The sequence below is a fragment of the Melanostigma gelatinosum genome (assembly GCF_949748355.1).
Source record: "Melanostigma gelatinosum genome assembly, chromosome: 14".
Classification (NCBI taxonomy): Eukaryota; Metazoa; Chordata; class Actinopteri; order Perciformes; family Zoarcidae; genus Melanostigma; species Melanostigma gelatinosum.
In genome coordinates, this window is record NC_136647.1 from 13,952,951 (window position 1) to 13,975,841 (window position 22,891).

Below are 22,891 nucleotides of genomic sequence, written 5' to 3' on the forward strand. Positions count from 1 at the left end.
TTATTTATTATTATTTATAAATTAAAAACCACAGGCAGACCTACACCCTGCGACTGATTGTGGTGCGGCAGACAAAGTGGTAAGATTTACATGCAGCTTAAATAGCTAAAACGTCACGGCATGGAAGCAAGAGCCACAAAGAGGACACACCATCCAGGACAGGCCTGGCAGCAATGGAGTCAATGACAATCTGTCCAATCTGTCTGTGTGAGTGGACCAGGGTGGGGGCTGGAGGGGGCAGGACCGGTGTGGCCGCAAGAGTCTGGCAAATCGAGGGCAACCCTCCCCTTATTGTCGGTAGGAAGAGGCTCGACTCAGTGTCTGCACTAATCGCCCCTCAATGGATCAGACAAACAATCCCCTGACCTACTATGATACAACTGTACTCGTCCACACACACACACAGTCTCTAGACCAAGACGCCTGGCTAACAAAATAATCTATCTTTGAGACATTGGCCTCAGGTCCTGGTGATTCGTCACAGGAGTAGAAATGATTGGAAGGTGAATGTAGTTTATTGGAGAATGCAGAGGGGCATTCTGACTCCTGTTGTCTCCACTTTACTCATTGACATGAAAACATGACAGAAATTAATTTAAAGAGTTTAAAAACAGGTAACAGGTTTCTCTCTGTACACCTCAGTCATTGTTTCTCTCCTACTTTCCCTCACTAACCATCAGCTTAAATAGTTCAGCATCAACCTTTGTTATGACTGATGACTTTGGGTTTTGTAGTCTTTTACTAGACACCATGATGGTTTGTAGTCCTTGCTGCATGGCACCACCTCTCGTGAAATGTCACACAAGTCCGGTCAACGAGAGAGTTGATCCTCTACAGACAGTCTTCTGGATAACCTTCTACAGAAAAACAAAGAACTCGACAACCAACCAAAGAGCCGGTCTACTCCCTACGCCAACCCGAGATACGGGGTGAGAGCCGGTTGTTTATTAACTGTTTGCCAAGTGACTTCCCAAACTTCAAATCACTTCAATTATGTTATAATCAGCAAGATGTAACGCGGAGTGATGCAATGTTCTCCTTAAGCTTTTAGGGTTTAACTATATACTAATGGTTGTTTTTGTCAAAAGCCTACAAATTCACAAAATCATTTAGACTTTTTTCAGCTAAAATGTCTGTAAGGCACTAATCAGTCATTTAATAAAGTGAATCATTGTTTGCCGCAATAGTTATGAAAATAAATAAACATTGAAAAACAAAGCTGTATGTGTGCCAAAATGCCAGATGAGGGAGAAACACACACACATGCACTCACACCACCAACCTCACACACACGAACACACACCCACAGTGCTTCTAAAAGCCACAGAAATCCACCCACTCAGCATGTGCGAATCAGTATTCAGCACACAAAACAGGTCAGTTCAACACCTACAAGCATGCTAGCCGGGGTGAAGTGCAGTTGCCTCGCAGAGAGAAACAAATCAGAGACAGAAAAAAAAAACCTTGGTTTGCAAAGCTGTAAAGGCACAAAGGAGCCTTGTGAGTCAAATTCTCTCCATGCACAAACCTTCAAGTAGAGAAATCAGATGCTTGCCCCAAAGCTACTGCAGCACAGCCTCCACCATTACTGCTCTTATCAGGAAAAAAGACAGGCACGCAGTGAGACAGATGTGTCACAAAAGGGGGGCATAAAGAGGTTCTATGAAAGAAAATCCCCTCAAGGTCTAATCCACAAACACATGCCAAAAGATAGACATTAATGTAGTGAAAGATTTACATCTGTCACAAATCCTTCATATGTCAATATGCATTACTCTCCATACACGAGTGCAATCAACAAAACCTAATGCAAAAGAAATAAGTGCTGATGTTACAATCAGCCGATTACTGTAATAGCTGGGCTACATTGCAGGGCTGTGTAAACACAACGAAAGCTTAGTGGAGTCGACACAGATCCTCAAGCTGGGTAACGAGGCATGGCATGCATGGAGTTCTAACCTTTTCAAAACATGACAGCATGCTTTCTCCGAAGTCAAGATAGGAAAGCGGGACATGTACCGCAAGTGACTGTTTGGAAGAATAGTGCTTCTGAAAAAGGGAAGAGTGAAATTGGGGCACTGAGGAATGCCTCGAGGCGAAACCCCCTGAGCAGACACACATCGGAGTATCGCACACAGCAGAGCGACACCGGTGAAGAAAGCAGGGCCTCCTCCTCCTCCTCCTCCTTACATTACTGAAAACATCGTTTTCACGTAAACAAATTTCAGTTGAGTTCAAGCTGAGGTGCCTGAGGCACCTCTGTGTTGCCTGGCCTGTCATACTCAGACGAGCATGAGGGGCAGGGGGGGTTGGGGAGGCAGATTCCCAAATTTATCGCACAAAGCCCGCTCCGCCAAACTGGCCCCATACAATGGAGGAGTCAGCAGAGAGTTGAGGCCAGCCGTGGCGAGCCTTTCCTGTTTGCAGAGGCCCCTCCACGCGCCGCTGATCCCGGCCTGAATGCCCTGCTCAATAGGACAGCAGAGGTCCTTTGTTGACCTGCAGCATCACATTGATCAAATACTCAAGCTGGCCGCACGCCTTCCACACATGGACATAGAGATGTCACTTTGGTTTTGGGCACCAGTTCTGCACAACGGTACATAATAACAAGACAATCAGTAGAATAAAACATATGTGGCAAATTCACTCTTTTGTCATACATATCCTGATAATCTTGGACAATTTAAATCAAAATATGTTGACGCTTCGAGGGCTGAGAAAGGCAGGACCTGCCATGACATCACCCCGAGGTACTACTATGTCCTTCAGCTATACTCTATGGACAAAGAAGCAGCGCCTGACTTGTAAACAATCTCCGTCCTACACCTCATATCCAAGCAGCACTTGCTAATCTTTGTCAATGAGAGGCCCGAGTAGACAATCCTGAGGAATGATCTGTAATAATTCCACTGATACGAACAATATGCATCTCAGGAGTTTAAATAGATGCATCATTGCTTTACTGGGAAGTTGAAATACACCCGATAGGCTACATCTTTACAACCTTCTTCCCACTGTGGCAATTCTGGCCCACCTGAAGCATTAGCTTATGTATAATAGCATGTTTTATATGTATTCATATCATAGTTTGATACCACAGCATGGACAAACCAAGGCTGAAGTTACAGTGGTTGTTGCTCCAGTCTTGCTGCTGAATGAGTCCTGAGCTTAGCCTGCGCTTTGAAGAACATTTGGCTGGAAGTCAGAGTGGCAGCCTCAATCTCGATGGCTACCAGAAACCCAAATTAAAAACATCAGTGAATGAAATATTCATGCAGATCAGGCTAATCCACCCTGGATTGATTCTTGCCATTTTAAAACACACGAGACCGAGTGCAAGCGTAAGCACTGTCAGCATGCCTACAGGTCCAGCTAGTGTGTGTGTGTGTGTGTGTGTGTGTGTGTGTGTGTGTGTGTGTGTGTGTGTGTGTGTGTGTGTGTCGCCTTCTCAGTGTGGCTGCTTTGGAACAATGTTAGCAAACACCAGGCAAGGCCACTAAACAAACATATTTACTTTTCTCTCAGAAACAAGCCGATGCTGCTATCTGCTGACAAAGGCTGTTGGGTGCACTAAAACTAAACTGGGACGTGAGAGTCTTCATTTACTCTCTCCCAAAAGGGCTTCGATTGTGACAAACTGAACCCTAAACATGGATGGATTGTGTTAAGTAGTAGTTCATTGCAAACCTTTTCTTTTTAATGGGTATCCAAATAGTGAAATACTGCCCCATGTCAAAATGATAGAACTTCTTGGCATAGCTCTCTACTGAACTGGCACCGAGATATTACTTTTTCAGATTCCTGCGTGCAACATTTTGTGACCCTGTGAGGCAGAGGGGCAACAACTGCTCAGAATTTCTGCATATGCATAAAAAGTCTGTCCAGCACTGAACATAAAACAAAAAGTCCTTTCATAAAAAGAAAGGTGGATTTATTAATTGGGAGCATAATGCAATTAGCTTTAATAGAACATGAGGTGCCATACTGTAAATAACATTTGAAAACCCAGCAAGCTTTCCAGATGGTTGTGTGTAATGCCCTTATTCATTCTCCCTCTTTACTTTTCGGACATATTAAAAATAGAGATGACTGGACTGCCCTTTCTATGGAGTGAAAATGACAAATTCCTTGTACGTGCAACATACATTGGCAATAAACGGTTTCTGATTCAGATTAAAGCACAAAAATAACTTCTGATCTTCTTTACTCATTGGCTGCCGTTTGGTTAATAGATGCAAGATAATTTGCACATTTATATTGCTGACACAGCTATCCTAAGTGCATGCTAATGAGATGACACAGTTGTTCAGGACAGAGCTTCAGTGTATTTGGCCTCAGTTAAAATTAGTTACATTTTTATGGGGATCATTTTGCTGAGCTAGCCTTGTTTTAAAGATGCTGTAATATTCATGCTGATGACCTACTTTTTAAAATTCTGAAAATAAACTGGTATGATCTGGTGAGTAAAAGCTCAAATGTATCTCCAGACTATCAACCTCATTCGTCTCATTATGACAAATCTGAATTGATCCAACTTAGAATATTTCCTAACCCTCAACCAGTGCAGGACAACACGGGGCACACATGCCAAAAGCCTGGCTTTCAGGGGGCTTACACTTGACCCAGCCACATGTGAAAGTTTAGATAAATGAAAACAACGAGCAATACTAAACTTTCCACTGTGCTCCACAGATCTGAAACATGAAATGACTAAGTGCTCATCAGAAAGCAGCACTAGCTACACGAGGCGTACGCTGGTCTAGTGATATGCTTCACTGCAGCACAATGAAAGTGTGAATGGCAGGAACTGAGAAAAAAAAGAAGCTTATTCAAGAATGATTTTGAGAATCAGCACCATGGGGGGGGCCCACATCCACAGCCCCATTCCATTGTTGAATGCTGTTCATCTAGCCAGCCACTAACAACCACATCTCATCCGTCTATCAACACACCCCAGCTGTCTCGACATCTAAAAAAGGGCATATCGGCATTTCAACCTGTGGCCATGAACACAATAACACGGTATGATCAGAGTAGGAGTTTTTGAGGCAAGATTATCAACAAACACACTATAAACAGGCTAATAAAAGGTTGTTGGTGCATTTATCTAGTTTGTTTCGGTGTATGTTCTTCCTGGGAACACGATGCAGCACTGACTGGATCAATAAGTGTTTCCTAATTATATAACCGAGGGAGAATTTCTATCACAGCAACTCGCATCCCGCAAATGAGTGTTCTTCTTCTAAAGCTGCTTCTTCAAAACGCATATTTGATAAATCTGCAGATATTTTCTGCAAGTTTATCAAACACAATGAAATATATTTGTGTTACTCCTCACGGGCAGCTTCAGTTTCATGTGTGGCAGATTGTCCATAAAAATCTGAAGGTTTCTGGGTAAGCCACGAAAGAGACAAAGAAACACAAGAACTGCACAATGGCTGATACACTGTTTGTTTCGATGCACAATTACACAACGATAGTTTCCGTTTGGTGTTCAGTAATATCACAGCAGGCCCCTGCGGCTAGATTTTAGCCACAGCTCCTAAGGGACTTCATAAATTATTGAACATACTGTTTGTGGCCTGCTTCAACCATACACCTAATGCTGCCTGCAGACAAAGCTCCACGAGCATCATTTCAACAGCGTGAACAGGAAGGGGGAAGTCATCGTGTCGCCCTCTGGTGGTACCAGTCCAAGCCTAAAGAAACCAGGGCTGGCTTCTCTGTGGGGAATTCTGTGTCAATGCAACAAATCTATTCGATTAATGAATTCTTAATTTGTTGTCTCAAGAGTTACCACATAGATTAGCTTTGTATTCCTTTATTCTTTTATTAGAATTTAAAGTTTACAGTTAAATAATTCAATATGGCTGATCTGTGAAGTATTTGTTTGTATTATTTATATCCACTACAAAGAATGTGTCAAGCAGTTTGAGTGGGTGACATTCAGCAATTTAACAAAAACTCTGCATATGCCTCCAAATCAATGCTGTGACAATATTGGGGATGGCCATTCGTCATTTTTTCAAAGAAAAATGCTGTCTAAACTATATAAAAGTGATAGTCTCTAAAGATGTAGCAATGTGGATATGATGACCAGGACGGAATATCACCACATAGTTCAAATCCCAGGAGACAGGCTACTTCTTATCACAGTGCTGCTTCGGTATCTGTAACTCTATTGCTAAATAACAATAAAATAAATGTTAACGAGACATTAGGTAAACCCTACGTAGAAAATACAAAGATCCAAGCGGGAAATTGCGACACAGGAGTCATTAAGTATGTGTATAGAGAGATATAGAGAGAGATATAGAGAGAGATATAGAGAGAGATATAGAGAGAGATATAGAGAGAGATATAGATAGATAGATAGATAGATAGATAGATAGATAGATAGATAGATAGATAGATAGATAGATAGATAGATAGATAGATAGATAGATAGATAGATAGATAGATAGATAGATAGATAGATAGATAGATAGATAGATAGATAGATAGATAGATAGATAGATAGATAGATAGAAACTTTATTTATCCCCAGGGGGAAATTCGTTTGTAGCAGCAGCAATTTACAGAGTAAAATAAAATATAACATAAATAAAATAACAAATAACTAAAATAAAATAACATATAACATATGGAATAGACATGGGTAAACATGAAATAATGATAACCTAATTGCTTAAATTATTAAATAATGCTTATTTAGTTGTCTACTTAAGTTAGGCATGCATCTATTTAAAAAAATCTGTTTACCTGATATCATTTTGGCAAATCTAGTCTTCCATATAATCCAGTTCCCTGGCCTTAAAGGCAAAGAGGAGGCACTTTAAATGTATAAAATGTGACAGAATGAACACCGGGCTTTCTATCCCACCCTCTCACTGCGATGTATTACATTCAGCTTCCAATCAATGTGTAAATCAGTCACTGAATATAAAGTGGGCTGAAAGCCTGATGTACATTGTATTAAGAACCACTGACAGTAATGGCCCTCCTGTAATGGAGGGCCATGTTTTTCTTCAATGGGCTGATGTATTTGGGCTATAAAACATGGTTCTTCTACACGTGGTAGCAGGCAAAATGTCAGATCGCAATATCTGCAAACATAAGGAGGTTATCGTCGTGCAACGACACCTCACACGTTTCAAAACAACTTCTTCACTGGACTTTGTTTTCAATGCTATTTTGCTCGTAAAACAACCTTTTTTTAAAACACACTTTTACCTGATGCATCCCTGCGATGAATGACTCACAGTCTAGGCCAGGCAGGCACGCAGCATACATCTCAGTCCTATCATAACATAGCCACACAGCCCACAATGTCGAGAGCAAACACACAGCAGCTTTACAAGATGCCAGCACCACACACACACACACACACACACGTCGATGAAACACACACTCTAACCTGGCTAGCGGGAAGGCTACGATGCTCGGTTGGTTTAGTTGCAGATGTTGAACCAGAGATCCACAGGCTGGTTGTGCAGAAACACGCAGATACAATGTGCCTGCGTTTGACACCAGTTCAAACAAAGGCAAGAGGAGACAGACATGCAGATATATACGGTTCCCAATAACCAACGTGGGGCGCTGCAGACAGATAGACGTCTCGAGCAGGCGGCTAACAAGCCACAATTATACGTGAGTTCATTTGAACCACGATCTCTTTCAGACTTTCATAACGTTAAATGGTCTGCGATACAATAAGGTCTGTTGACTTGGACAGCTGCTAGCAGTGGCGAGCTAACAGCAGTCACCTGAATATCACCCTCTCCCACTAGCTGTGTTATTAGTGGGTTAGCCGACTGGTAGTGGGGCACACTAAAGACACACACAAAAAAAAAAATCACGCTTACCTTCTGTCTTCTGTTACAGAGGCTGTCGATGTGATAACTAACGCGTCACCGTGCGTGATATTTCAGCAAATATCTTCCTCCGCCACCAACGCGTGCGAATTAAGCTAACGGTTAAAAAAAAGAAGATCCCAGGTAAACACTGATAACGTCTTTCCTTTAAATCCGCATCCGCGGGGAGAAAAAAGATATTTTCCTCCGCGCTGCTACCGGTGCAGCACGTTACGAAACGAAAAGAGGCTCTTTTTTTACGTATATTTATATCTCGCTTTTACACAAAACGATTAGCGGAAAAATAAGCGGTGAAAATAGCCCGTTTTGAGGCAGGTATGAGACGGATATCCGCAGCAGCTTCTTCTTCTTCCCCCCGCGGCCGAGCATCAGAAGGGCCGTCTAATCTCACTCACTGCCGGCTCCCTGTGCTCCCGTTCAACAGGGAGAAGAAAGAAAAAGTGGATGTGGTGGTTCGGGGTGTGTGTAGGGGGGGTGTGGGTGGTGGGTGGTGGGTGGGTGCTGACCCTTCACAGTCGCATGAGAAGCACATTTTTCGCTATTCTCAACAATAACTGCACATCACTGAGAGGAGAAGATGCTGCTCTGGCCCCCTTCTCTGGTGCTGTCCCTGGTGCTAAAAACTGAAACATTCACACACCATTCAGTTCTGTATCTCCAGACAGGGTTTTGCTTGCAATCTGGTTCATTATAATGCAATGAGGGAATTCTACAAATCCAAGCATGGGGAATACTAGCATACATTGAATGCATCATCTACATGGGCTTGCAGCCGATTTGAGCATCTCACTGGCTGTCAAAAGCTTCAAATTCTCCAGCTATCTCTTTTGTAACTGGTGACGATATATGAAAGAAAAGGGAATCAATATGATGACGTCTTCTCCTTGGATTCACCACATCAATGTCAGTGAAATCATACATTTTCCTTGGTAGTTTATACATTTACATGGTGTATATTCTGATATATTTACACATCATACTGCAGGATTACGTCACATGAATCTTTTAAATCACCTCCCCCACATCAGCGCTTTTCATTGAGTCACAAATTCTTTTCTAGAAATCAAAAACACCACAATCTTGATGTCTTTTTTTTCAGGTTGTCCTCCATTCGTTTTAGCATTTTATCTCTGGGAGCTGCTGTTGCACTAAATTATTCCTGAGACACGATGCAGCACCTGCTTTGTGTGACATCAAGCAAGTCACCAAGATCTGGGTTATTCATAAAGCCCTGCAAGATCCGCTTAGAGACCCTCAAGACCAGTGTTTTCCCCTGTGCTTTTCTCTGTTGCATGGTATAGTAATGAGCAGTGATTCAATGGTTCCTGCAGTGGAGTTAGAAAAGATCCAAGATTCATGCTGGTGGTCTGTAGACAGGCCCTAAGGAAGGCCCCCCAACACCTAAATGATGTTTGCATCTTTGTGTTCGCTGTCTGCACTGTCTGTCTCTCCATTGGGTGTGTATCTGTGAGCATGGGTGGTGCTGAACCAACAAAGTGGTAGTGGCGAGGGCTTTATGGGATGATGGGTCTCATAGAGAGGTCTGAGCAGTTTGGAAAATAGCATGCTACTCATTATAAGCAATTAGTGGTGGCAGTGAAAAAGCTGCTGCGTTGTCAGTGTGATTCCAGTATTTAGCATTTTTGCTGCGAGTGTATTATTGTAGTTGAAGCTTTCTGAGTGGGCAGGATCTATCAAAATGCAGCTATAGCGTCAATGGTTGCTATTGATTTGCACTATCAACAAAATGTGTCACATGCTCAAAAATGTGTATTTCACTCAGCACTCAGTTTTCGTCTACATTCAGTCGGCTAACTTGGAGGGCTTAATTACACTAATGTCCCCCTATTGTTGAAAAAAATTACCAGTTCTGTTCTTGTAAATGATTAAGTGGAATTTGTAAAAACATCACACACTATGCGACTTTCAACTCTCTGTCATTGTTGACGTGAAACTCCCTCACACACACACACACACACACACACACATAAGATGACATAACCCAGATAAAGTGTTTTTAAATCCAAACATTAAAAACACTGAAACGGTGGAAGAAAGCTATTTCTGCTGTTGTAGTTTAGCATAAGCAAACACATTTTATTGCTATGCTGAGAATACTCAGCTGTATATTTCAGTTCGTCACTGGAACCAACATGTATCAGGATATATTTAGTTTGAATGACTTTTTTTTGCATATTAACATGACTTTAATCTCATGTTTACCTCGTTTACTCTTCAGTGATACTGATTTGAATTCCTATCTGACATTTTGTTATTTATCTAATTGTCTAATTGTTGTACAAAAAAGTCCCGTACAGTTGTCATTATCATCTGAACAACACAAATTAAAAACTTTACATTGACTTATGTCCGTCCGGTACAAACTCTCCTATATAAAAGTGGACAAACTCAAGTTCAGGTGCATTTACATTTGGTGTTATAGCGCGCACACACACAACCTGTTTACGCCCCCGGCCCTGCTAACAGACCCACACCCCAGCAGAGAGCTCAACCACAATCCACCATGACAAAGAGAAAGCGCTGAGTGCAGGATATAAGGCTGCCACTGGCTGCCAGAGTAGATCCAGCACAGTGCTTTCTGCAGATTGCAGCAGTTTGAGCTAAACCCCCTCTCTGTCTGCTCACTATAGACGGGCCCTGTGTGGGTGGGGTCATCATCAGTGTGTGCAGTGACCAGGGTGGAGCTGGAGGGGCTTGGGTTTGGTAAAGTTGGTGTGACTGTATCTTCACAGCCGGGTGGACATGATCTCTATTATTCCCCCCACCCCCAGCACAATGTGACCGATATTCCCAGCCCTTAAATCTGAATCACATGACTCCAATCCGGGTCTCTGTGCTGACCTTAAATAAAGTGTCTGAGAAGAAGCACGATTCACGATCAACACTGCTGTTCCTCCTACAGCTTATACAGTTGCAGCCCCATTGTTAAAGTTTACTGTACTCCACAGATATCCACAGGCTGGATTACTTTAGAGCTGAACCCTGTTTTAAAAAGTATAGTTCATCTTAAATGTTTTATTTGCCTTTTATTTGACCCCTGTTGGTTTCTTCTCCTTATCACCAACACCTCTGACAATGCTCTGATAGCAAGTCCTCTTTTCAATTTGGCCGGGCATGGAAGTCTTTCTTTGCAAATGCAGACAAGCTTCACTTCTAATCGGTCTCAGTGAAAAGTTAGTTGAAATTGTCAGTGATATACTTTATCTGTTGATAAAACTTGAAATGTAAGAGATTATCTTTGTTGTCACTTCTAGCTGCCTATTTGTTCAGCACAGGCTCACGTAGAAAATCGATCGTGAATTCATTTTATAAATCAACCGCAGTACATCAAGGAATCCATAAAAACAGTGACAAAAGGCTTCTCAAGCACAACGATGTAAGGAGGGGACCGGTTGAATTGAGAAATCAGAATTCAGCAGTAAAAATCCACCATTGCAATGACTTCTTACTGTTGTGTGACTTAAAGATGCACTGATTCCTCAAACTATGGACTCATTTCAATCTTTACATGTGAAATATGCATGTCATTACAAAACATCATCCTTATGCTCTGCTATGTCATGTTTCTTCCCCACATTCCAAAGACAACCGAAGCTGTATGTCACCAACAAAGAAGAACGTTTGGTAGCTGCAGTCAACAGCCACCATGTGGGGTTATAGTTTGGTCAGTGTGACCTACTAAAAGATATTTATACCATTGAGTCTTCTCCCAAGGACAACTATGCTATTTCTGTTTCGCTTCTTGCTCATTCTCTCTCTCTCCCGTCCCCTTTCTTATCTCTCTTCCTCCCTGAATTAGTTGCTGGAGGTCACCCTGCTGTTCCAGTTTAAAATGATACAATAGTTCGACAGAATGAAACCAGGACGGTGAGGAGCTGTGGCGCCAATATGGTGCAACGTGACTCACTGAGCTCACAGCATGAGGACCATCTATAGAGGCAGACAGACAGCTTTGTGAGTTAGTACACCTGTTTCTTGGTGTACAAATCAGCAGACGAGATGTTTCTCATGCAGGTAACGTGAATCACATGATAACGTTGTGGGTTCATTCACTTGTTATTTAAAAAAATCTTTTTTGCACATTGCACAGTGCGGGGAGTGAACACAGTGTGGCAATAATGCTTAAGGATTTCATACTACACAGTATCATAATATATTGTGCATCCTATGACCACATAGATGTGTCTGCACATGTCTGAATATAATCAAACAGGCGGACAGGTTGTGAAAGTTATTGTCCTGAACAATTTCATCCATCATGGTTTTAGTTTTACAAAAAAATGAAATTCCGCAGTAAATCTATAAAAACAGATTTATTCCGAAATGCACTAAAATAAAACATCGACTGTATGTTTCCTCCACAGAATTGAATTGAAGAAAAACAAGCATGAATGTTGCATTTACTGTATTCCAGGAGCAGTGGGATTCTTTACATTGACTCTTTATCCATAGCTTCATGTCACCCACACACCTCAGAAATATAACCGTTATCATTTTGCAACCAGAGATGACTACTATAGTGTACATGGTGGTGGTGTAGACCGAGTTAGATTGATGGAAAGCATATTCAGCACTGTACAGATGTACAAGCAGCCCCCTCTAGTGGAAAGGTCTTGTGGATCATTTTACTCAAACATAGTGTGATTTGTGGGAGCCGATGCCAGCTGACATTGGGCAACCCTGGAAAGGTCACCAGATTGTCGCAGGGTTTACACATAAGACAACCATTCACGCCCACATTCACACCTACTAACAATTTAGAGTCATCGATGAACCTAAACTGCATGTCTTTGGACTGTGAGAGGAGGCCGGAGAACCCGGAGAAAACCCACGCTCCACAAAGAAAAGGGCCATCCAGCCCAGGAATCGAACCCATAGGCCCCTCTTGCTGTGGGGCGACAGTGCTGGCCACAACCGTGCATCTTCTTCTGAGATTAGGCATCAGTAATAATCTTTTCCCTCAGAATGCTGGTGTTACATGAAAAGTATCATCATCAATTCACAGCCTGAGGTGTGATGTTGACTTCATAAACAACACCTTATTGTAATATAAAATGACACAATACACGAGTGGGTGGATAAGGAGCCATTGGTTTCTTTGACCACTAAAAAGCAGACACAAATTAAAGGTCTGATCAATGAGTCCCAGCTCAGTGGGACACAGATAATGTTGTGACTTTTGGACTTTCTCAGCAGGAATGTCGCCTCATCGGTTATTCTCCTGTGTCTGCATTTTTACGGCCTATAGTTTAGGGACCATTTGTTGATCTCAAACTCTTTTAAATTCTAATTGGCTTACATGATATAGTTGGGAAACGGAGAAAGACGATTCGTGTAATTAGTCAGTCCAACTTCTGCTTTTCTGCTGTAAGTGTCTGCTGAGAAACATTTTGGGAAACTAATATAACTGTATACATATCAATTGTTTTACTTTGAATATGTACCACTGATGTGGACAGTTGTGTGTACAGACTCTTTCTGTGTCTATGTTTTCTTAAATAAAGAAAAGGAAAGACATCTGGCAATTTGAACGCCCATTATTTGGAGCATACCTAACCTGCTTATCCAGTCAGCCACCCAGCGCACTGTGGGGCTTGTCATTGGCTGAGAAGACGAGCGTCACACCTACGTACATCCGCTGGGGTACCGGTCTCTAAAATGAGACGTTTAGGGAACCGGTCCAGTGTACATCCAATACTAATATCTCCATTATTCTTACAGTACACCGTGTACATGATTATAACTATACACTTTATGTTACTTTTATCTGACATGCATTATTCATGGGAATGTATTTTTTATAAAACAAAATATTTTATCCGAATTCACTTAGCATATCACACTTTAGGCTCTTGCAGTGGATTTTTCTGTATCGTGTTATTTCAGCAAAAATATCAAAACATGACTTGAATTAGATTAGTTTGTTTCTGCAAAGGCCGATAAATAAACGAAATGTCGGCTATTTCAGTCCGTAAATCATAAGACAAACATTAAACATTAATCAAAACAAAAGAATAGGAAAATAGGAACATTTTTGGACATAGAATACAATTACACATTAAAATGAATACACATGAAAATAAATGAACTGACTCTTAAGTCTGTAGTAACACATATTTATGCAAATTTATATCGGAATTACGAGTTTACGAGGAGCTCTTGAAGTGCTCCAATGTCTGCGCGCTGATCCCTCTCACCGAGTCGCGTAATAAGTGTGTGTACATCGTGTACAGCTCCTCTGCCATGACGGACGGTCGGACAGGTAGCCGGGTCTCTGATCTCCGCCGGACAGTCGCGATTAACTTCGTGCTGAGCGGAGCGGCGGCGTGCGGAGCCTGTCTGTTCACCAACCCGCTGGAAGTCGTCAAAACGCGCATGCAGCTCCAGGGAGAGCTCAAGAGCCGCGGCTCGTACCAAGTCTACTACCGCAACGTCTTCCACGCGTTTTACACGATCGGCAAAGTGGACGGTATGGCCGGTTTGCAGAAAGGACTGATGCCCGGGCTCGTCTATCAGTTTTTTATGAATGGAATCAGGCTCGGCTCGTACGCCGTCATTGAGTCTTCCGGATACATCCACACTAACGGGAGGGTCAGCGCGGCCAAAACCACGGTAGCGGGGGCTGTGGCTGGAGTGGTGGGAGCCGTGATTGGAAGTCCCGTATACCTGGTCAGTAGCTGGGTTCACTGTAGCCGGAGTAGGCTTGACTTTCTTTGTACTGTTCCTTTAAGGCAGGGTCTCAAACTCCCGGCCCGCGGGCCGCAACGTCATTTTATGTAGGCCGCAAATCCGCCAGCAAAAAACAAAAAAAAAGTAAAAAAATAAAAATAAACTTTTTTTAAAAGTTAGACTTGATAATAAATATATCCCCATAGTCGAAATTATGAGATAGAAAGTCATCACTATGATAGAAAGTCATAATTCTGAGATTGAAAGTCAAAATTATGAAATAGAAAGTCAAAATTATGAGATACTTAACCCTCCTGTTACTTTTGGGGTCAATTTGACCCCATTCAATGTTTAACGTCTCTAAATAAATAATTGACATCATTTTTTTTGCTTCATATTCAATGACTTTTCCTAATTTAACCGGGACAACTGGGTAAACATAAAATTAACATGATGATATGTTTTCAATGTCCTGTACACATGCTGTACGCATCGGTGTTCTTTGGGGTCAATTTGACCCCAGGCTGTTTTAGCTGTGTAAAACATATAAGGTCATCCACAGGTCAGACACAAAATACGCAGGTGCAAGCACAAGTACTTGCACCTGTGGTATATTATCAAACAATCCACAAAGTAACACATTTGAACCAATTTGGGTTTGGTGTTGGGTGGAGCTGGTGCTACTGTGAGAGCCTGTGAGTGCTATAAAAGCTTGGTGCTTTGGGTGGTCTCTCTTTCTGCTCTCTCTCGCAACTGAAAATGTCTTCTAAAGAAAGATATTCTATCAGTGAGGTGTTGTCACAGCTCTTTGACCATGAAAGTAACATAGAGGAGGAGAATGTCTCTGAGACAGAGGATGATGTTGAGAAGGACCCTGATTATGAGGCATCCTCCTCTGATGAGAATGAGACTCATTGTTGACCCTCCTGTTGTCTCTCAACCACCAGCAAACACTCTACCTTCCAAAAATGTAAAGTTATTGTGGTCCGTCTCCCCACTTGAACAACAGGGTAGACTTAGTGCTTCTAATGTCATCAAAATGGTTCCAGGTCCACCAGATACGCTGTCAGCCATGTCAATGACATAAAATCAGCATTTGAGCTCTTCATAACACCATCAATTGAAAAGGATATACTTGAGATGACAAATTTAGAGGGCAGGCGTGTGTATGGGAAGAGTTGGAAAGACTGGGATGTGTTATGAATAAAACTCATGTTGAGGAGAAAACTCAGGTGAACAGACTTAGGTCGAGGCGTTTAGCTCAATTCAAGCAATAAGGTTTATTTGTAACAGAAGTATTATGTCCAGCAGTTAAACGTGCACGGACCTAGAAAAGTTCACTCTGTAGGAGCGAATGAAAAGCTAAAAGGCCCTTAGACAGAGTGCGCATGCGGTGTTAAAGGTTCTTCTGATGGAAGCCTATTGGTTGAATACAAAGTAGGAGGTGGATCTGTTTTTTTAGCAATCAGATGACCTGATGGAGCTCTGGGCAACTTCACCCACACTGGCTCAGTTCCGGGACCGCCTTCTCTGGAACGTCAGTGTGTCTGCATATTGTTAACACTTAAGGTGCCGGAAAAGGGTGCAGTTCTAAGCTATTTCGAAGTCTCTGTGTGAATAGATAAAGAGAACTCTTCTCCTACTCTAAGATGGCAGTTTCTGCCCTAATCTGGTGGTTTAAGCAAGTGTTTCTTTCAGGGCCACTGTATCTGTTTCTATCGTGCGAACAGGCGACGGAATGCCCTGCTTGCAGTTTTTTGACCTACTTGCAGTGACCTCACAACTCCGCAATATAAGCTTACAAGTATAGCTCATATTATTTAACATTGAATGAATATATTTTTATTTACAGATGTGACCGACTTGCAAGCCTACATTGGGTTGCTCATTTTGGCAGGAGTGTACAAGTCAAAAGGTAAAGCAACAGCAAGCCTTTGGGCTGCTGACACTGGAAGGGCAATATTTCCAGCCACCATGTCTCGAAACACCTTCCATGTTTTCTCACGTGTCATACGCTTTGATGACAGAGAAGCAAGGCAGGGCCAACGAGAGCGTGACAAACTTGCAGCAATACGGGATGTATGGGACAAGTGGGTTCAACGATTACCCTTTCTTTATAATCCAGGCCCCTACGTGACTGTGGATGAATGTCTGGTTGCATTTCGTGGACGCTGTCCCTTCAGACAATACATTCCGAGCAAACCGGCCAAATATGGAATCAAAATATGGGCAGCATGTGATGCACAGTCTAGCTATGCTTGGAATATGCAGGTGTACACTGGTAAATCCCCTGGAGAAGCACCTGAAAAAAATCAGGGCATGAGGGTGGTACTTGACATGGCTGAAGGACTGAATGGTCACAACATTACATGTGATCATTTTTTCACATCGTACGCCCTTCAAAAGGAAGATTACCATGTTGGGGACAGTGAGAAAAAACAAGCCGGAGCTTCCCACTGAGCTGCTTTTGATGAAGAACAGGAAGGTAACGTCTCAGACTGCCCCAAGAAAGGGAAACATGTCCTGCTGATGAGCACCATGCACAAAGCTGCTGTCCTGAGCACCAGAGAAGACAAAAAACCACAAATGGTCTTGGACTACAACGAGACAAAGGGAGGTGCTGATAACCTGGACAAGGTCACAGCCACATACAGCTGCCGACGCATGACTGCCCGTTGGCCCCTTGTAATTTTCTTCAACATCATTGATGTGAGCGCCTACAATGCCTTTGTAATATGGAGGGAAATGAACAAGGACTGGAACAGCGGAAAACTGAGTCAAAGGAGGATTTTCCTGGAGCAACTGGGTTACGCGTTTGGTAAAACCTCATATTGAGAGAAGACGGTGCCTTCCGAGAGCATCAACAGCTGCTGCAAACGTTGTGAAGGACATCCAAACAGAGACATACACCCCAACTCCTCTAGTGGTTCAAACTGGAGGCAAGAAACGTGGCAGGTGCCAGGTTTGTCCCAACAGAAATGACTCCAAGACCAGCAACACCTGTGTGAAATGCATCTGCAAGGAACATGCATGCACTCTCTGCACATCATGTGTACAGTAGTGCAAACAACAGGCTGGAATGTACCTTCTGGTGGCCTGAAGGAAAAATCACATACTGTTCATATTCTGTCAGTTCGTATTCTGTCAAACTAATTTTAGTGACCATGTAACTTTGTTTTTTACTATCTCGCACATACATATTCGCATTAGTAGCATAGAACAATCCCTGATGCACACGTCTTTTTTTTTTATAGTTTTTTTGTATGTACAGAAGTGTTATGTGTTCTTTACTGATGTTCTGATGATGATGATGTTCTTTAAAAAAAAATAAAATCCTTCAAAATTTTGGAAATTGGTTTTGTTTTTCCTGGGGTCAAATTGACCCCGAACATAACGAATGTTACTAGTCTTAATAACAGAAATAGTTTTTCATTCCAAACTTTACAGATAACAAAAATATGTACTTAGAGATAATATAAAGCCATTAAAACACCAACAAATTATCTCTTTTAAATGATATGTCGATCAGTGAGATTTTATTCTGATCTGCATATTTCTCCATAGTCACTTAACATGTATTCCCGGATGTTTAAGGGGGTGGGTGTCTTTTTATTTTTTATTTAATGCGCTATTTAGGTAGTCAACAAACAAGCAAAAAGTTCCTAATTCATAAACTTGGAGAAAAATTTGAATTCTGATCATTTTCTGGAGGTTGAAATTGCTGGGGTCAAATTGACCCCAACAGTAAAAGATGTTAGTAAATTTGAAGGTAACAGGAGGGTTAAACACACAGTCATATAAGCAGCTCTTTGGTTACTGTACACTTGACATGTAAATGTATTGTGAGTACATTGAAGACTACTTTAAACGTGGCTTTAACAACACATGAAATACTTCATGTGGGATTGTGCAAACGCACCCTTGAAAGGATTTTAAGCTTTGAACAAAGTTATTGTAATAACTTGTCTTTGATATTTTCTAGTTTGATCTTTGATAGAGTAATGTGGGTTTCTGAACCCTCAATTAAAAGGATTTAAGTTATAATAACAGAAATGTGCTTAAATATATTTTTACATTTATATAACTGCATGTACAATATTGTTACACTTGAATAAACAATAATCAAATGCAGAGAGTTATTTACCAATATGTTACGAGTCGTTACATTTACAACCGGCCCTTTGTGGGCGACCATGATGCTGATGTGGCCCGGAGTGAAACTGAGTTTGAGACCCCTGCTTTAAGGTTTATCGGCCGTTACATTTCAAGGTGTGTCACTTGTAACTTTTGGAGGAAAAGTAAACACAAATCGTCTCCATTGATTGACAGGTTAAGACTCATCTGCAGAGTCAGTCTACCTCCTCCATTGCAGTTGGACATCAGCACAAGCACCAGGTAACAGAATAACCCCTGAGATGGTATCAAACATGAGTGGCTGGCATAAACAGTTCTGTGTTTTCCTCCTCCTTTGCCAGGGGATGATCCTCGCTCTGTCAGCCATCTACAAGCAGCATGGCATTCTGGGACTGTGGAGGGGCTCAAGTGCTGCTGTGCCAAGGGTCAGCGTGGGGTCAGCTGCACAACTCTCCACCTTCTCCTCCTCCAAGGAGCTGGTGGTTGACCTGCAGGTCAGAATATTTCACTGCTCCCTAGGAGGACTCGCCGAGGTTTCATGAAAGTCATCTAAATTCAGTGGTGATGAGTGGAAACAGGCTGACTGGAGGAATGCCGTCTCCCCACTCTTCCACCACACCTTATGACCGCACTGCTCGATAATGAACACGTCTGTTTTGGCGGTCTTGCATAACTCGCAGAGAGCTGCTGTGATTAGCCGAGGGACAGGAACTTAACACAGTAAGAACATGTTTCTGGACGGCATTTGCTCGTTTTATCTGTTGATCATGAAAATAATCATTTATTGCAAGCTTGAGAAGAGGTCATTTGTAGTCAGTTGCTGTGTACAGATTATAAAACCAGTCATTGTGGCGCTGACAAAGCATTGCACTCTTCTGGAATAGAAATTTGACACCTTTCATTGGCCCCCTGTCTGAAAACGTGGCGCTTACACAACTAGTGCACCGGTTTAATGGTTGCAAATTACTGCTGACCCGGTTCTAGTATATAAAAAAAAGAAGATCTTTCATACTTAAAGCCAGAACTATAAACACATATCAATGAACTGCATTCAATTGACAGGTCTGCAAAAAAGTTCAGAAAAGAATCCTGACATTCTGGTTCAAAGTTGTCATGTACTACTTTAGCTGTTTCAATTGGCTGGTGGGTGAGTGACAGTGCAAGTAAAAGGCCTTCAAAGAGCTGAAGATTATGTGCTGCTTTGTTGTATGTTTATTGTTGTTCATTGATGTATTACCATCTTTATAAAAGCGTCACACAAATGTCCTCTTCTTTGCGTAATAAAGTATTTTTTTTTGTATACTTTTGTACATCAGGTTTGCACAAACAAAACAGCTTTGACTGGAACTACTGGCGAGTGTGTGTGTGTAACATAACATAATAATCATCCTTCTGTTTTATTGCATATAAGAGATCATGACCAAGTAAAATAAGATCTTGATGATGATACTGGTCTAGAATCACTGCACTGGTGCGCAGTGTGCTACATCCTGTCTTTTCTCACTACTAGCATACTGCGACTAGAGCCTCTCATATCCTTATGGTCTTCTATCCTTATCCTTATTCTCATCTTATTTTCTTCTTCCCAAGGTGTTCCAAAAGGACAGCTGGTTGGTGCCCCTAACTGCCGGCATGATCAGCAGTGTGGTGGTGGTGATGGCGATGACACCTTTTGATGTAGTGAGCACACGGCTCTACAACCAGCCCGTGGATCACTTGGGCAAGGTGAGGAGAGAGACTGATGTATTAAAAGTTACACTTCTTTAGGTCTTTGGTCATCAACCTCCTTTGTTTAACACGAATGTTGACACTTTTTTTCCTGCAATAGAAATTCAGCGTTTACCTTGCATGGCAGCTCCATTCTCACAATGTCTCTTATCACACACAAATCCATCTCGTCAGGCTTCGAGTGTGTCCGGTTAGCCAGAGCACGGACCAATCGGCGTCCTGTGAGGAGCTACTGGGAGCAACGGGCGAGGCTTAGGCGTGTGCGAGACGACACAGAGAGGCGTGTTCCCTAAGAGCTTAATGTAGATGCTGCAGTAGAATCAGTTATATCAGATTTGGAGACTATTTATTCCTTGAAAGAAGAGCCAAAACCAGCACTGAAGGCTTTTCTCCATGGAAAAGATGTTTTCCCTCTTCTCCCGACCGGCTTCAGTAGGAGTTTGATTGACAGATGGTTCATCCAATCGCCTATCAAGTGTATTTCTAAAGTGCCTGCTCTTCTTTTCCAAACCGTTTCCAATGACGGCTCCTCGGATGGTTCAATGTAACAAACCGCCTGACGTAGAGAGAGCTGATCCCAATAAAATAGCCTCAGTAACTTATTGGACTGTACAATCCAACACATTGTTGGTCAAATACAGATACGCCTAATGGTGTGTGTGCCACAAAAAGTCTTAACCACTTAACAGCACAGCCGGAAACTCTGACCAAATTATGATCCGTCAAATTGCGTTGTGGTTAATGTGAAGGAAGAATTCAAATAGAAATATATATCTATATTTTAAACAGTCTATGGTGAGTCTGACACTGTTAAACCAGTGGGTTACCCTTCAGGATTATAGCTCGTAAGAAGTGATAACAAAGCTCAAACACTCATCACATCCGGCTTTAAAATTCAGAGAATCAAATCCAGACTGACTTTCATTTTCTCATCTTTTAGGGCCAGCTTTATAAAGGATTCGCTGACTGCTTTTCTAAGACGCTGAGGAAAGAAGGCTTGATGGGACTCTACAAAGGCTTGGGAGCCTCTTATTTCCGGCTCGGCCCACACACCATTCTGTCTTTGTTCTTCTGGGATGAACTGCGCAAACTGTCCCAGCAGTTCAGATAACACCCGGAAAAATGGGTAACTCATTAAGCTCTTGAGTGCATGGGACTCTAAATGAGTCTAAATGAGTCCTCATTTAATGAGGATACCATTATGAGGTGACAGGAAAACCAAGAGATGGCCGTCTTTCTTGATGAGAAAGAGCAACGGTCACATTTTACACTCCAAAAAGAAAACACACGAGTACATTCAAAAGTGTCAGGAAGAAGGTGAAAATGTCAAAGCCTCATGTGCACTTCGCTTATGCTTTTCTAAATGAATAATTAGACGAGTGCGATAGAAAAAACACGATGAAACCCAAACAAAGAATAGATTACGCTCACTAACCGAGCACGGTTTCACCGCGTCATTGAGCCCTTTTAGGAGATTAGTTACATATTGACATTACACAGGTATGTTGAAAATTGTCAAATATATTACGATTTTATTACCAATACATTTATTTTATGTTGCTGGAGGTTAGCTTACCTGTAATCTGCACACGTGTCTGTTTAACAATGTTAATTTCTGTCAAACAAACTTGTGCCGAACCTCCGAACTAAGGTCGTTAGTTTAGTTCACATCAAGCCATACACAATTTGTGGTGTTTCATAAAAATACCAATCAAAGTCCTTAAAATCAAAACCAGATGAGAAAGCAGACTGTGTGAATATGTATTGTCTAGAAGGACCCCCTCAATCACATTTCATTTACTTAACATGAACAATTACACCCGATTCTTAACATGGATACGTAGCCACATTCCATTATGATAACACCATTTTTGTTCAAGTAATGAGTGTGAATGGAAGCCTGTTAAGTGATCTACAATGACTACAAATGGATTAGTTAGTTGTTAGTTTATATAAATTAATAAAAGGAAGTAAAAAGTCTCAAATAAAGACAGGTTGGGGAGGGACTGATGATAATGTCAAATACCAGCAAAATGCTAAATATAGTTTTGATACTTTTGTTTGGAAATTGCTCAATTCATTTGCCGATTGCTCCAATGCAAAGTTTCTGAGGACTTATGAATGTTACACGCAGCAGCTTGGCTGTGTTTCATGAATGTGTTACAGAATGAACGTCCTGTTATGGTCAGCCAATTTCTATGCAATAAACTTGAAGAGCAAGTCATTCGTGGACTTTCTATTGGCAGACATTGTGGTTTTACCCTGTTTCATATGGACTGAACTTAATATGAGAGTAGAGGAATTCACATGTTCAAATCATATTATACTACACACAGTACGGTACTGTTGCCTTCCACTATTTTAGGGAAGTTGTGGCTTAAAGTTAATTTCCTGGAATTTACAAGAATTCATGTGAATCATGTGACCATTACGTAATAAGTTGGCCAGAAAGTACAGCACTC

At 41.8% G+C, this 22,891-nt stretch overlaps 1 protein-coding gene across 1 annotated transcript; it reads left to right on the forward strand.

Moving 5' to 3' along the window:
* The first annotated feature begins 14,096 nt into the window (after positions 1-14,096).
* Positions 14,097-22,622, forward strand: slc25a35 (solute carrier family 25 member 35). The gene is made up of 5 exons (XM_079283104.1): positions 14,097-14,567; positions 18,897-18,962; positions 19,043-19,195; positions 20,292-20,426; positions 21,370-22,622. The coding sequence occupies exons 1-5, from the start codon at positions 14,142-14,144 to the stop codon at positions 21,538-21,540; spliced, it is 951 nt and encodes a 316-aa protein (XP_079139230.1). The 5' UTR covers positions 14,097-14,141; the 3' UTR covers positions 21,541-22,622.
* Positions 22,623-22,891: the final 269 nt, after the last annotated feature.

Coding starts and splice junctions, on each gene's coding strand:
- slc25a35 (XM_079283104.1), top strand. CDS start 14,142: ATGACGGACGGTCGGACAGGTAGCCGGGTCTCTGATCTCCGCCGGACA. Junction 19,196..20,291: donor AGCTGGTGGTTGACCTGCAG/GTCAGAATATTT, acceptor CTTCTTCCCAAG/GTGTTCCAAAAGGACAGCTG. Junction 20,427..21,369: donor CCGTGGATCACTTGGGCAAG/GTGAGGAGAGAG, acceptor CTCATCTTTTAG/GGCCAGCTTTATAAAGGATT.